This window comes from Protopterus annectens, chromosome 1.part0 (assembly GCF_019279795.1).
Source record: "Protopterus annectens isolate FY-2018-M chromosome 1.part0, PAN1.0, whole genome shotgun sequence".
NCBI lineage: Eukaryota > Metazoa > Chordata > Ceratodontiformes > Protopteridae > Protopterus > Protopterus annectens.
Genome location: NC_056725.1, coordinates 123,858,793 through 123,876,042, shown reverse-complemented (window position 1 = coordinate 123,876,042; position 17,250 = coordinate 123,858,793). Strand labels below are relative to the sequence as shown.

General features: G+C 42.5%; 1 protein-coding gene across 3 annotated transcripts in view; it reads left to right on the top strand.

The window, feature by feature from the left end:
* SYNE1 (spectrin repeat containing nuclear envelope protein 1) overlaps positions 1–17,250 on the top strand; it is a 2,173,401-nt gene that overhangs the window by 1,272,932 nt on the left and 883,219 nt on the right. For all 3 annotated transcript variants that reach the window (XM_044089035.1, XM_044089189.1, XM_044089105.1), the window contains one exon: positions 8,706–8,853. In XM_044089035.1, the coding sequence (XP_043944970.1) occupies positions 8,706–8,853 (148 nt within the window). The remainder of the gene's footprint in view (positions 1–8,705; positions 8,854–17,250) is intronic.

The window sequence follows — 17,250 nt, the reverse complement described above, 5'->3', positions numbered from 1 at the left end:
CCAAGCCCCTTATCCTACAATGCACTGCTGGAATTACCTCAGATCTAGTTTGCTGAGGCAAGAGAGATCTCGGTGATCTAGTTAGCTTGGACTATTTTAGAAACAAATTAACAGCAAGTCTATAAAAAAGTTTTCTTTTTTGTTTAAAATATATAGTGTGTGTTAGTACTATTATATTTACTCTCTAGTTAAATATTTAGATAGTATAAATAGTTTAAAAGTTAGGGCCTTGTTGGCTTCTTAGTTTGTGTGGGCCTTTAGCCCTTTTTTCTCTATTATTAATATTTATAATCATCAGGCTTTTTCTGTGTGCCTCTTAGCCCTATATTTGTAGATATATATATATATATATATATATATATATATATGTTATAGATAGTGGCTGATTTTGGGCTTAGTTGTTTGTGGATCTAATTTACTGTTTTTTCTCTTAAGTATGTCGGATGATAGGGAGAAATCCCATCCCAAATTGGGATTCAAAAAATGCCCAGATTGTGGGCAGAAGATGTCCATCACTGATGGACACATTCAATGTGTCTACTGTCTGGGGGCTAAACACCTCCAAGACACCTGTAGCATTTGCCACTCCTTTTCTTCAAGAGTCCTCTTGGAGAGAAGGAGGAAACTTATAGACAGGGGATTGCTACAGCAATCTTTCTCGGAAGTTTTGAGTAGCCATGAGGGTGCTAGTACATCCTCCAAATCCTCAAAATCCAAGTCTTCAGATAAGGTCTCAAAAAAGGCTAAGATTTCAGAAGGAGGGTTATCGGTTCCACAGTCATCGGAACCGAGTGTACCTTTGATTCGGGCAAGCTCTCAGTATTGGAGCCGGTCTTTGAAGTTCCTTCTTCACCTCTGCTCCAGTCAGCACCTTCGGTGCACTCAGCTAAGTCTTCAGTCAGCCTTTCAGATTTGGACATGGATCGGCTAGTGCAGAACCTTTTACAGGCACCAGGACGTGCCAAATTGTTGTCAGCCCCGACCAGCTCGTCGGTACCGAAGACCATGGAACCGGACTTGTCTACTCCTCCTCCGAGCCGTACTGGACTCTCGGAGCCGAAGGAAATTGAACCGATGGTGGTCGAACCCTTGGAGCCGATACCAACACCGGTGTTAGTGGCTCCATCTACTCGGATGTTCTCGGCACCGACCGAGGGCTCTAGGAGCCGACGCTCTCCCATTGGGTCTGGGGAGGATAGTTGCACCGACTTGGTGGCAACTCTTCCTCTCGGGGCTTCGGCTCAGATGAGTTCGGCTCCTACCTTGGGCTCGGACCCCAGGGTTTCAGTGTGGGAGGTTTGGACGGTACTCTCGGGTCCATCCACTCCTTCTCGTTGGAGCCATGGTGCCTTCGATGCTATGAGGAGAGTTTTGTCTCCAAAGACAATGTCAGCATCAGTTCAGCTTTCCCTCTCCCCTCAAGCTCCTGTGTTTGTTTCTTCATCTACCGATCCCTCTAAGCGTAGAGACCCCGAGCCTCAAGTACCCCCAAAGGGCATCCCCTGCTCTTCTGAGACCACCCCATATCTCCTCACTGAGGAGGTGCCCAGGAAGAGACTGTGCAAGAGGAGACACTTAGACTCCCCACAGGAGTCTTTGACATCTGACACGAACTTAGATGAGTCAGAAGGGTCCCCTCAATCCCCCTCTCCTTTGCAGAGATACTAGAGATCCTTAGGCAGGGGGGTGATTGGCAGTCCAAGACCCCTACTGAGGACGAGTCTGTGCTCTTGAAAGCTTTTGGGTCTCAACCTTCCACTTCTTGGGTGTCTCCGCCTTATGACGAGCTCATGGAACTGATCTCGCGTAAGGTGTGGGAGTCACCGGAGGCCATGGAACCTGTCCCTCGTAGACCCAATAAATTCATATCTGCCCCAGTGGACAAGCTATTTTTTACTAAAGGAGTGCCTGTTGATGCCATGGTTGTAGCTGCAGCCACCAAAAAGGAAGTATCTGAGACATCCTCTTCTACCCATCCCCCTAACAGAGATTCTAGGGTTATGGATAGATATGGGAAGCACATGTTTAGTTCAGCGACTTTTTCTCTGCGATCACTGAACTACTTAACCCATTTTACAAGACTACAGAGAGATCTCCTGAAAGAGCTAGGAGATACTCTCCAGGGTACGGTAGCTGCAGGAGTGGCCGAGAAAGTCAACACCCAGCTTGCTACCCTAAACTCAGTCATGAACTCGTCCATGCGTCTCATATCCTATGCAGCTGATGGTTCGAATAGAGCCGCTAGTTCAGGCATTGCTCTTCGAAGACAAGCCTGGATGCGTCTCTGTTCCTTTGCGGAACCCTTTAAGTCTTCCTTTATTAATACCCCATTCGATGGCTCATCACTGTTTGGGCCCAAAGTAAAGGAAACTTTAACCAGGTGTGATCCGGAAGGCAAGACCTTATCAGCCATTGGGGTCCGTTTTTCTACCCCTACTCAGCCCTACCCCAAGGGCCCTAGGGGGGAAAAATGTGGTTCCAAAAAACTCAGGCAGCCTTTCAGGACACACGTGAAGAAACCCCCTCGATAGGCAGAGGAGGGGGTTATAACGGAAGTAGCCCCCCCCCGTGGCATAGGGGGTCTGCAGCAACAGGGTGACAGGGGTCAGTTCTCCGGTCAGTCCTACCAGTGCCCCTGAAAGGGGGCCTGACTGTTCGGCTGTGGAAGCAGTCAGGGGTCACTTGTCTTTGTACCCAGAAGCCTGGCTCAACATAACATCGGATACTTGGGTGCAAAGCATCATTTCCAGAGGATATTTCATACCGTTCTTTACCCCTCCCATTCCTATAAAAAAAAATCCCAGATGTTCCATGCAGTCTCAGGGAACAAGCAATCGTAGAGGTCTGCAGATTGCTAGAAAAAAAGAGTCATCCAACCAGGCCCAGCAGACCAAGTTGGATTCGGAACTTACTCAAGATTCTTTTTGGTACCAAAGAAAACAGGGGACTGGAGACCTATCTTGGACCTCAACAGACTCAATAAGTTTGTAAAGAAAGAGAAGTTCCGAATGGTCACGCTTCAGTCCATTCTTCTCTTCTTAGGGAAAGGTGATTGGATATGCTCCATAGATCTCAACGACACGTTATATCACATAAAGATGAACAGATGCTCCAGAGATCATCTGCGCTTCCAGCTGGGGGCCAATCATTACCAGTTTTGAGCCTTGCCCTTTGGTCTCACTACAGCCCCCAGAGTGTTCACCAAATGCATGGCAGTGATCACGGCTCACCTGAGGCGTCTAGGATTCCAGGTGTTTAAATACCTAGACGATTGGCTGCTCACCGCTACCATCAGGCATCAATTGACTCAGGCAACACAATGCACTCTGACACTCTGCCATCAATTAGGCATTACAATCAATTTTGAAAAGTCTGCCTTATCGCCATCTCAGCATACCGTTTTTATAGGAGCAGAGTTAGATACCTCAACTACCACTCTACGTCTCCCTATCGAAAGAGTCTCTCTTCTCTGCCAAAATGTCAGCTCACTGGTGTCAAAGAACAAAGCTACAGCAGCGGAGGTATTGAAAGTACTAGGTTTTATGGCGGCAGCAATCCTGGCTATACCACTCGCAAGGATGCATATGCGAATTCTTCAATGGCTCCTCTTCGCTCAGTGGTCTTACCAGAAACTACCAATGCACCACATGATTCTTATCACGGATTCTTGCAGGAGAGACCTTCAGTGGTGGTTGACGTCTCTTCATGTCGCAATCAGAAAACCCTTTGTTCTCCACCCCCCAGTAGCCACTGTGACGACGGATGCTTCCCTGATAGGGTGGGGGGGCATTTTCAGGGAAAGACTGCCCAAGGCATATGGACAGATCAAGAATCACATCTGCACATCAGTGTTATAGAGTTCAGAGCTGTACTTCTGGCATTGCAGTACTTTCAGGACTCTCATCCTCTAGGGACTATTGCAATTCAGACCAACAACATGTTAGTAGTCTGTTACGTGAACAAGCAGGGCAGAACCAAGTCTTACCCCCTTTGTCGAGACACCCACAGGGTCTGGCAATGGGCTGTGTCATCCCAGCATTTTCTGTTAGCAACGCACATCCCAGGGAAATCCAACGTGATAGCGGACAAGCTAAGCAGGGCAGTATTACTCCCTCATGAGTGGTCTCTCAAACAACAGGTTGTGGAGTTGATTTTCCACAAATGGGGCCAGCCTTGCTGCAACCTTTTTGCCAGCCACATCAATTCAAAATGCAGAAGCTACTTTGCCCTAATACCACCTCCCGGTCATCCCCCGAGAGATGCACTTTTACACGATTGGCCCCCAGGTCTCCTTTATGCATTTCCACCCTTCCCATTAATACCCAGATTTTTACAGTAAGCAAAATCACTGGGAGTCCCTGAAACTGACTGCTTGGCTAATCCACTTCCCCTAATTGCCAGGCTTCATTCAATTTTAGAAGATACAAGACAGATTCTTTTGTCTTCTCACAAGCCATCTACCAGGAAATTATATGGCAGTAAATGGAAAAGGTTCTCAATTTGGGCCAACGCGCAGAACATTGACCCTTTCCGAGCTTCGCTATCTTCGATCATAGAATTTCTAACTAAGATTTTCAAGGAAGGGGCAGCAGCTGCTACAGTTCGAGTTCAGTTAGCTGCTTTCTCAAATTTTCACCTTGGTCTTGGTTGCTCAAATATTATGAGCCATAAATTATCTAAAACCTTCCTTAAAGGCGTTCTTCATACGAGACCTCCGATCAAAATTCCCTTTTCTCCCTGGGATTTAAACCTTATGCTGTCTCAAATTATTCTTCCACCTTTTGAACCAGCATCTTCTTGTGACATTACATCTGCCCGCAGAGTGTCAGAACTTCAAGCATTATCTATCAGATCACAATACATGATCTTCCATGCTGATAGAGTATCTCTCAGAACAAACCCCTCATTTTTACCTAAAGTCTGTTCTGAGTCAAATATCAATCAGGTCATTGAACTGCCTGTCTTTTTCCCCAACCACTCTAGCAAATTGGAATATATGCTGCACAAACTTGATGTTCACAGACAGCTCAGATTTTATCTTGACAGAACTAAGGATATTAGGAAATCAGACCAACTTTTTGTATCCTTCTCAGAAGCAAGAAAAGGCAATCCAGTGGCTAAAACAACTTTATCTAAATGGTTATCCGATTGTATATCTTTTGTTTATGAGAATGCGAGCATGCCTTTAACGCACAAACCAAAAGCTCATTCTACCAGAGCTGTCTCTACCTCTTCTGCTTTTCAAGCTAAATTGCCCCTTGGCAATATTTGCGCTGCAGCCACTTGGTGTAAGCCTCATACCTTTATCACTCATTACAAAGTAGATAGGGCTTCAAGGGACAGGTCTTCCTTTGGTTCCACGGTACTGAAGAACATACTTCCATGAGCCACCCAAGGTTGAGGGTGCTAGGGATGCTACCCATCAGTGAGAATAAACATCGAGATTTAACAACTTCACATATAGAAGTTATGTACTTACCACAACGTTCCATGTGAGTTGTTTATCTCGCCTTTATTCTCACGTCCCTCCCTTCTTCCCCCTCCTGGCTGACTGTTGACTTAAAGGCTAGTACCATCCTGGTTATTCAATATTTCTTCTTCCCCTTTGGGAAGTGTTCTTTGTATATATATATATATATATATATATATATATATATATATATATATATATATAAGAGTATGTATATGTTGTATATATGTATATATATGTATATACTGTTATTCGCAGCAAACAAGATCTGAGGTAATTCCAGCAGTGCATTGTGGGATAAGGGGCTTGGTCTCTAGCTACTGGTAAACCTTGGGCTTGCTATCAGACGTGTCCGAACCCATCAGTGAGAATAAAGGCGAGATAAACAACTCACATGGAACCTTATGGTAAGTACATAACTTCTATTTATGTGTTTTGCAGAGATATTGATCCTGTTCTATTGCCTGTCACATATGTCTAAAGAGGCACACTGATGAGTCTGTGGATCAACCTCTGTGGTAGTTCACTTGTAGTTTCCATTATTGCTGACAGAGGACCTCTCATCACAACATTGTCTGTCATACACTCCTGTTAAGCAGTAGGCAGTTCTTCAATCTTAGTTCTACCCCCAACTCCTGCAGTTTTCTTAACAACCAGCTGTGTAGGACTAAATTAAAGGCTTTACTGAAGTGTAGGTAAGCAACACCTGCTGCTCCACTGTCAAGTCCTTTAACCCAATCACAAAACTAGATCAGATGTAACTGATAGCTCTTTATCACCAGGGCGCTGTCTTAGCTGTTGTCTGTTCATTGTTCTGTACCAAAGCAACCAACCTTTCCTTAAGATTTTTTCCATGATATTCCCTCTTTTTTATTAAACAAGAAGCATCTTTATTAAATTATCATGTATGACATAGGGAATCTTACATGTATATAAATGAAAATAAACCATCCCAACACAATTTCAGTTGAAAACATCATACATTACAAACCATGCTGACAACTGTTGCTGCAAACATTGTACATCACTTTTAATATATCCAGTGATTGTCAGTCAACCACTGCATAGCTCATTCAGATCCTGCTTTTTTTAAGCATCGTTCCTCCACTGCATGTAGTGGTCCCACATTTCCCATTTTTTCCTGTGTAATTTACTCCTACCCTTTTCTAAAGATCCCAGTTCCAGTGTTTTTTATCTCTGTTACTATCTTTGTTACTTCTCGTAAAGTCGGTTTAGAATTTGATTTCCATTTTCTAGTTATTGCTTTTTTGGCAGCCATAATTAGACTCAGCAAGGCCTTATTATGTCTAGGCAATTCCAAGTCAGTATTATAGCTCAAAAAAATCATTTCCCTAGTCACTCCAGTTTGCTCACCTAGCATCTCCGACATAGCAGTCTACAGGGAGTCTTTAAAGTCAGCCAGCTCACCATGACATTCCCTCTTATCACAATGAGGCTATTTGACCTGTAGTTCTGTAGTTATTTCATGTCCTCTGACTTTGTAAAAGGGTGACCCTCATTTCATTTTACAGTGCTTAGACATGGCTACCCATTGGAACTGTAAGATCTGATACAGGAAGTCCTGACACTTCAAAAATTAATCTGTAAGTTCCACAAATAGCAGCGAATTCTGATGCTCACTGCCCCCCCCCCCACTCACCCGCGCTACTTATGACTAATAACTCCAAAATCACTGCACCTGAGATAAGGGGGGTATTTCAAGATATCACAATTTCAGCATTAGTGTGTATTCTGTCTAATTACAGTTCAATATTCACTATTCTGAGGATCACACTTACAATAATCAGATTTTCAGAAGGTACCCTGCTGCAGGCACTTCTGTGCTAACTAGTGATTTATTTAATTTCTCTGTCAGGAGATATGTCTGCACAAGTCATATTTCTGAGAATCCCATGAGTCATTGTCCCTTGTTCTCCCTTATTGTTACTAGTTTGTTTTTACACTCTTCCTTTCTGCCCTGGTATATGCCCAGCATAGCACGTTGATCCCCTTTCATCATGAGGGCAAATTTTAAGTAGTCATTCATCTTTCTTCCATCTTTCTTGACTTTGTCAAGCTGTCTTACTTAGCTCTTCTGCTTACCTACAAACATATTTGTTTGCCCCTTGACATCTTCTGTCATCTCTGTTTTAACTTGCACATTTGCCTTCCTCATCTTCAGTGTAGCCCTTCTGCTTGCCTGCTTTCACTTGGGCCTCTTCCACATCTTCCCAACACCTCCATTAAGGCTATTGTACACTCTTCTCATTCGCTCTAATTGCTAGCCTCATATTCCTGTGTAGGCGCATTGGTCTTATCCTCTTGCTGTTCAACTCCCATCAATAATCCTAAGTACTCCATTCCTAATCTAGTCACATAGCTTGTTTACCCCATTGATTTGATTCCTTTCCCTGATTCATCTCAATATTATCCACTTCTCCTAATGGATGTGTAATGTTCTTTCCCTTGGTTTCTTACCTTACCACCATACCCTACGCACACTGCTGTACGGTTGCTGTTGGTGCATTTATCTGATTATTTCTCATCGCTTTGTTTTGATTAGGGCCAGATCCACAATTCTGTCCTTTATAGTATAGTACTTCACCTGCTGTCTAAATTTGTTATGGTGTAAGACCTCAAACCACTCCTACTACTTCTCCACCAGGAAGCCTGGGATCTCCCAGTTTGCTCCAAAAAGCTTCAGACCATTGATGAGCATAACCCTCTTCCTCTTCTTACCCTACTCCACTATTCTGCTTGCACTCTGTCATCCTTCTTTTGATATGTCTGTTGTCAGTGTACAGTGTATAACTCTACCAGAATTCCTCCCTTCTTCTTCTTCCTTAATGGCAATGAAAGGTGCAGACACTTTTCTGACCGTCACTGCTTCCTCATCCTGCCACCTTAGAGAGGGCTGTTCTTTCTATGTTCACATTTGATGTCCTCCCTTATGTACCTTGCCACTCCTCCTTGCCTACCCTAATTGTCATTTTAAGCAAACTAGGTCCTGTCAGCTATATTTCCTTACAAAGTATGCATGTAATATCAGCAGTGCCCACCCTCCTTGCACTGAATTTTATTGCACAGCTGAATAGCAGCATGTTGTCAAAATTTATTACATTTTATTTCTTCACAGCTCTTATTGTACCATAATCACATCAAGCACATTTAGTAGTATTGCATTTGTTTTAATTGCAATAAACAGCTAAAGATCTATTTTGTGTCCCTTTTTCAGCAAGCTGCAAGCTTTCTTGTTACAACAACAGACTTTTCTTGAGAAATGTGAAACATGGATGGACTTCCTAGTGCAGACAGAGAAGAAATTGGCAGTGGAAATTGCAGGAAACTATCAAGGCCTTCTTGAGCAGCAGAGAGCACATGAGGTACGTTAATGTTTTACAGTTTGTTTCCAACGTCTAGTTGAATAGTGCCTTTGCACTACATATGGAATAAATTACAGAAAAGGGAGCATTTGGGAAGCTTCATGTAAAGGTAGCTAATAAGCTGGTTATTGTCTGCATTTGCACTAGACTTTTGCAGTATAGCAACTGATTTTTATGTTTTGTGTGTTTGTGACATACTATGAAGCTGTACGAAAGGCAACCCCTTCTGGGTTTAAGAGTTTTTGCAAATATGTTACTTTCCAGATAAATTAAAAGCTAACCTTTTAGTTTGTGTCTGTCACCCATGAGTACCTCTTCAGGCATATTCTGTCCCATTCTTAATGTTAATCAAAGTTCTGTTGCACAGTACAGCACACGTCACAACTCTCAACCTCCAAGGTTTAAAAATCATAACACTTCTTCTTCTTCTTTCGACTTTTCCTGGTTAGGGGTCACCACAGCGGATCACCTGTCCGCTCATGATTGGCAGTGGAGTTTTACAGCGTCGAGTTGCCAGCCCGACGCCCAACCTTCCGCAGAAGGCACACACACACACGCACTCACACCTAGGGCCAATTTAGAGTGTCCAATCCACCTGCAGCATGTCTTTGGGATGTGGGAGGAAACCGTAGCACCTGGAGGAAACCCACACAACCACAGGGAGGACATGCAGACTCCGCACAGAAGGCATCCCAGATGAGGATCGAACCAGAGAACCTCTTGCTGTGAGGTGACAATGCTAACCACTGCACCACTGAGGCCAACCTTAAAAATCATAACACTGAACTTCAAAAATCATCTGATGGAGAAAAACAGAAACATCTTTGTGTAAGTGTGTGTGTGTGTGTGTGTGTGTGTGTGTGTGTGTGTGTGTGTGTGTGTGTGTGTGTGTGAGTGTGTGTGCATGTGTGTGTATGTTTTAAAGAGATCTTCAAGTACTAGCCCCATTACAGTTAACTGATAAGGTGTATTTGTACAGACTTAGTTTAGTTATTTAGTAATGTATGTACTTTTAAGCAAGTCTGACTTTATGAGAAAAGTCAGCAAATATTGAAGGAGCGGAATTAAATCTATGAGCAAATCATAGTGCTATGTTTGAATTGAGGCAGCTGGGAAGCATGGCACAGACTAAATGGTGCAAGTAGTCCCTTATTAGACTTCTTTCAGCTGGGTAAACTGATAAAACACATGAATAAAATCAGATGGATCTGCAGTTTTTTTAAGAAATGCAGAAGTTGTTTGATAATTGTGCAGTGCATGTTATAGTTTTCCCTTTAAGGTAAGATTATTTGTACAGGAGGTGACATCCTAGTGACAAATACTGAACAAAGTCCCCATCTTATACTGTGCCCTGTATTCTTTTAATTTTCTACTTTCTTTTTTTGTGAAAACAGGATTTAGGTTCAGGTCCGCATCATATAGCTCCACTCATACTTTTTTGGCATCACTGATATATTAAAACTCCCAGTTTTAATGACCAGATTCTGCACATTAGAAAAATAGAACATCACACACACACACACACACACACACACACACACACACACACACACACACACACACACACACACACACACACACACACACACACACACACAAACACACACACACTTTAAAACAGCAATACTTCAGAGAAAAGGGAATGCTGTGAGAAGTAATCTTACAATATATGAAGTCCCCATTTCAGTTTCACCGTTCCAGGAATTCAACTTACGAGCCTTTGACGTTAAGACTTTTATTAAAAACAGAACTGGAATCAATAATTTGAACACCAAATGTGATACTGGCCTGTTATTATAAGTTGATGTGATAGTATGCAGGCATTCCCAAGAAGAATTTGCAGACTGCAGAAAACAGTTTCAAGTAATACAAGATCTGCACAGCATGAAAATACAGCAGCTGGTGCTACACTGTTTAATTTTGACACAGTGTAGTCTGTGTGTGCACCATAGAGCATACACATTTTCAGGATGGACAAGAAGTAGTAAAGGTGCTAGAAGTGTTCTGCACTCAATTAGAATCTTCACTTGAAGTGTTTTAATAAGGTCACATGGTGCACAAACACAAATCCTACTAAGTCCCATAAAGATACAGTTGCTGCTGTATAACACCACATGACTGTCTGTGTACATAAACATGACTCCAGATTTAAAGAGAAAAGACAACACAGGCTCCATGCTTCTTAACTGTTGTATGTTTTCAGTATTTTAAACATTTATTTCTATACTTACAATCTGATGGTGTCCTTTTCTTTCTTCCTCAACGTATGGGTTACGGATCTGTTCCTCAGATCCTGCTCGGGCACATACTACAAACTTTGGAGCCAACTCTTAAACTCCTCCCTCTAACCATAATGTCCTAGTCAATCCCCAGTTCCTCAGATCTTGTCTGCCGCTGTCACGCACAGACATGGGATCCTCTCTCATAGTGTTTATTTACCATATATGTGGCTGTAAGTGCTCTAATTTCATCCGATACAGCCATTTTTCTTCCTCTCTTTATAGTTTGTTCTGTTTAATATATATTTAAACCTCCCTCTCAGTTTCTCCAGTTTTTCAGTATCAGGCCTTCTAATATTTTTATAGTAGTTTCCTACAAGTACAGTTGTTGGCACTCTTTCTTTCTATCTGTCTCTCTTATTTCATGCCCTCTTAAACAGGCTGTTCTTTCTTTCCATTGATGGTATTTTCTTTCCTGGAAAAAAAAAATTCTTTGTGTTTTATACTTTCTTCTCTGTGGATTGTTCTGCCATGGCTAATAAGCCAACATGTTTTAAGAAATGCTCTTTCTGTGGGCATAAATTCCCTAACACGGATGCCCACAGGAAGTTCATTTATTGCTTAGGAGTGGCTCACTTAAATAAAAACTGTACGATTTGTGCAGGGTTCAATTCCAGACCCAGAGCTAACAGGCATTTGTCCTTAAGGAATTGCTTCCACCTTCATCTTCACCCTCCTCAGGGGGTCAAACCCCAATATATCTTCAAAAGCTACTTTGTAGCACAGGAAACGTTCACCTCCGAAGTCTCCAAACACTTCCACGGAGTCACCACTGAAGCTTCATAAATCATTGGATCTGTGTTCATCAGATCTGAAAAGACAAACTATGGACCCTAAGCTTTCAGATCCTAAGCCTTCAGATCATATTATCATATCATCCAGCCCTACCAAAATTGCAGATCTGAAATCATCAAATTCCATGCCTAGCACATCATACATGCCAAGGACTCGCTCACTTGAGTTTATGGCGGATCCTATCCCCACTCGGCTCAACTCTCTATTTATGCAAATACCAAAAAAGTATTCCAGACCTCAGTCATCTACTTCATTCATTAGGTCCTCCAAGGTGTCTTTCTGAAGCAGATGTGGATAGGATGATTTGAAAGCTCCTCAGAGCTCAGTTCCAGATGGGTGTTATTTCAGCTCTGTCTTCGATTGGATCTTTGAGCCTTCCTGTCACTTCCCACACAGTTTTATCTCCTTCTCTGATCCATACTTCAAATCTGGAGCACCATGATCCAACTGTTCCTGGAGTTCCAGTGTCAGATCTGAAGAGAATTTCTTCTTCAACTCCAACAATGTCTCTGACCAGTTCTGCTCCTGTGCCTTCTGATCCAAATGATTCCCCGAACCAAAATGTCAACATTAGATCAGTGGGGCCTGGATCTACTCCAGTGATGGTGGATTCATCCCTGCCTCTCAGATCCTTGGTGTTATACAACTTGGTTCCAGTTCCCTCCTCACACTACAGATCAGGTCAGAGTGATGAACTACCTGTGTTGGAACGATCGACGCTGGTGTAGTTGACCATGACTTCTCTGGGTCAGTCGGCCTTTGACATTGTGGAAAGGGTCTTGGCTAATTCTAAGGATCTGGTTTCCCATGCATCCTCAGATACTACACCTTCTCACTCTATGGTTCTGAATTCGGATCTCATCAGAACTACTCCACAGAGACAGCCAGTTCCATCTTCCATATGGTTCTCATGGAAGAACTGCCCCTTTCTTCGGACATCTCCCCAGAACATCCCTCTGATGAGGTCCACCAAAAAAAAAAAAAAACAGTCACAGAAACCAGCAATAAGTTAAACGATTGGAATACAAAGTGGCACAAATAAGATACATTTCAGATACGGACATGTTGATTAAAATGCAACAGCACAATTTATTTCTCACAAAAACACAAAGCTTTCAGGGAAAAAAATCCCTTTTTCAGTGTGAAGAACAATTAAAATCACAGCACTTTTAAAGCACTCCAATAAAATACAGTCCTATCAAAATGATTCACTTGTAAACTTCATTTAAAGAATTAAAGGCATAGTCAGCTCAATGATTATAGCACATTCATTTGTTTCCTCTTGAGAACAGGTTTAATACTAGTAGCTACATTCAAGCCCGGTCTGTGGTCTGCATCTAGCAGTGGAATCCATTCATATTCACAAAGCTCTAGATCATTATTCAGATCTCCACCTCTTATATTTTTATATATCATTTCTATTTACATGGTCCATGATTGTATTTAACATCCTTATAGCATAAACGTGATTTTAAATTAGAACAATTTTTATATGTAAAATATGTTTTTTCACCAATAATGTTTTTATCTCTGGCATTGATGTTAAAATATTCCATTTTTTTCTATTACATTTTTAACTGCATATGATTTCCTATTATAATTAGTAATATATCTTACAAAGGAACTGGCGGAACAGAGTTCCTTTGTTTATCCCCTTAATAGAGAATCTAGGGTGCTGGACAGATTAGGAAAGCACGTATTTGCTTCAGTGACCTTTGCCTTTAGGTCCCAGAACTACCTGGTACACTTTACAAGGCTACAGAGAGACTTTACATAAGAACTATCAAAGGATCTCTGAGTTCATGCCTGCAGAGGATTTCAAAAGATCATCTTCTCAGCTTACCACTCTTTTATCTTTTTCCATTGTGTCCATGAGGTTAATCTCTCATGCAGCAGAAGGTACCTCACATGTGGCCGGTTCAGGCATTGCCATAAGGAAATATGACTGGATGCATTTATGAAACTTTGTGGAGCCTTTCAAGTCATCTTTCATCACTGCTCCCTTTGATTTAACATCCTTGTTTGGCCCTTCTGTAAAAGAAACACTTTGCCACAGTGAAAAAGAAGGAAAGACTCTGTCTGCCATAGGAATTTGATTTTCTACCCCTCAATGATCTTTTTCAAGACATCAGAGAGGTGGCAAGAAAATGTGATTCCTAAAATTCCAGAGATCATTCCAGGACTCATGTGGAGACAACTCTTTCAGAGGCAGAGGAGGGAGTTTGAACATAAGGCATTGTCCTTGCAGCAGAGGAAGCCCACAGAATCAGAGTTCCCGAGATTCCTTTCCAGGGAGACCCTTTCAGTGCTCCTGAACAGCTGCCCAATGGCCTGACTCTGGAGACAGTTGGCAGAAGTTTTTCCTTACACCCAGATTCACAATTTCAAAGGAAAGAAGCTGCCTGACATTCCACCCAGTCAGAGGGAAGCTGCAGCACAATAAATTCAAAAGCTGCTGGACAAAAGAGTCATCCAGCAGGTCCCACCAGACCAAACAGGATTCAAAACTTACTCAAGGTTCTTTTTAGTGCCAAAAAAGACAGGAACCTGAGACCAGTTTTAGATCAAAGCAATCTAAACCAATTTGTGAGAAAATCAGAGTTCTGAATGGTCATGGTTCAGTCCATTCCACCTCTTCTACACAAGGACAATTTGTATGTGCTCCATCGATCTTCAGGAGGCATACTATCACATCAAAATAGGCTGGCGCTCCCAGAGACATTTATTCTTTTGGCTGGGAGCCAGTCACTGCCAGTTCAGAGCCCTGCCCTTTGGACTCACCACAGCCCACAGGGTGCTTGCCAAATGTATGACAGTGGGTAGCAGCTCACCTGAGACTACAAGGATTCCTTGTGTTTTCATACCTAGATGACTGGTTTCTCACTGCCACAATCATGCATCTCCTAGAACAGTCCAAGGACTAATTATTCCAGATTTGTCCATCACTGGGCATAACAGTCAATATTGCCAAATCCAAACTGACACCAGTACAGAGCCTGGAGTTTATTGGTGTCCATCTAAATACAAGAAATCAGATTGTTTTCTTACCTTCTCAACATATATGCACTCTCAGATCTCAGGTTCATCAAATTATTTCTCATCCTCCTCCTCCTCCTCCTGATAGATTTATTCTTCAAGCTTTAGGATCCATGGCAGCATTCATAGTATTAGTTGTACTGTTTATGCACGTTCTTCACTGCAATGCATCTGTTCAATGGTCTATTCTTTGGCAGTCACTATCCTATTCAGTCAGACTTTCTCTGATATGCAAAAGCCACATTCACTGGTGGATACCTGGGTCAATCTTTCATTCTATCTCCCATGTTGGCCACAGTGATCACAGATGCCTCTCAAGTGTGGTGGGGGCAGGAGTGGCCCTAAGTTAACTGTTGCTTTAAGCAAAAGGCCTCCATGGTGCCCCCACCACACTACCCGGTGCCCCCATCCTGGTCTACCTACACCAAATAAATACTGGAAAAGTGCCCCTACTAGAGAGGCACCCTAGGTGGCCGCCTAGTTGGCCTATGCCTAAGGCTGGCTATGGGTGGGGGGAGCATTACTTGGGAAGGACATTCCAAGGCACTTGGTCCCCCAAGAGACCAATTTGCATATCAATATCTTGGAGATGAGGGCATTCCTTTTAGCATTGCAGGCATTTCAGGATGCTCTCCCTGTAGTGACCATTGTGATTCAGACTGACAACATGTCTGTGGTCTGCTACATCTACAAACAAGGGGTAACTCAGTCTTACTCACTCTGTTAAGAAGTTATGAGAGTGTGGCAATGGGTGATCTCAAACTGCTTTCTAATAGCAACACACATTACAAGGAAAACAAACATACTGGTGGACAAATGCAGCAGGTCCATTCTCATGTCTAACAAGTGGTCTCACAATCAATTAGTACCAGAGAAAATTTTTCACCGTTGGGGCCAACCATGTTGTGATCTTTTTACATCTCCCCACAACAAAAAGTGCAGCGGGTATTTTGCTCTGATCAACCCTCAGGAGGAGTCACAGAGAGATGCTCTAGTCCATGCTTGGTCCTCAGGTCTCCTTTGCATCTTTCCCTCATTACATCTGATTCCAGAATTCTTACAGAAAGCCATTCAGTTGAAGAGCTTGGTCATCCTTACTGCCTCTTATTGGTCTTGCTAGGTGTGATTCCCCTTCCTCTGGCCTCATCCTCACTATCCTCCTTGGATACTGGACCCCAGTATAGACTTTCTGCCACATCCCGTAGGAATGGAACATCACAATATCCCAGCCCTCAAGCTAACTATATTGTTTCTTTAGTTCCATTAATAGCAAAACAGCCCAGGCTTTCTTCCCCAGTATGTGCCATACTTTTATCCTCACAAAAAGACTGCCAAAAGCATTTTCAAAAGTAAATGGAAAAGATTTTCATTTTGGGCTCTGAGGAATAACATTGATCCATACATTGCTCCTGTCTGTACTGTACTAGACTTTTTATCTTTCCTATTTGAAGAAGGTGCTAGTTTTTCCACAATCAAAGGTCAGTTAGCAGCCATATCTAATTTTCATTCAAGAGACAAAAAGTCTTGTTTGGCTGCTTCCAAGTTATGTTGGGCCTTTTTAAAAGACACCTTTCTGCGTAGACCTCCAGTGAAAGATCCATCAACTCCCTGGGATTTAACAATACTATTACAAAAAACCCTTTGAACCTTCAGCAAAAACTGACTTAAAGTATCTGTCTTGGAAAACAACCTTTTTAGTGGCTATTATTTCAGCTAAAAGGATTTCAGAACTCCAGGCTCTTTCATCGAAGGCTTCCTACATTGTTTTTCACAAAGACACGGTTACCTTATGAACCAGTCCTTCTTTTCTACCAAAGGTGGCTTCTGAATCTAATATTAATCAAACCATTCATTTACCAGTATTTTTTCCAAGATTTTCAAACAAGGAAGAATACACGCCACATCTTTTGAATGTGAATAGACAATTATGTTTCTACTTACACAGAAAAAAAAGAATTCAGAAAAATAGACCAGTTGTTTGTCTCTTTTTCACCTAGTTGTCCATGCTGGTGTGAATGACCTGAGACGTACCTCCCTGGACTACATGAAAAGAGACATAGAAGAGCTCTCTGAACATGTAGCCCAGGCCGGTATGACCCTGACCTTGAGTAGCATCTTACCCTCACCAAGAATGATGCCACAATATGAAGACAAGATGATCAATTTCAACAATTGGCTTAAGTATTGGTGTCATTCAAAGGGGATCCAATGCCTGTCAGCCTGGGATGACATACTCGACAAGCCACGATGCTTCGCTAGGGACGGCTTGCACCTGTCACCCCTGGGC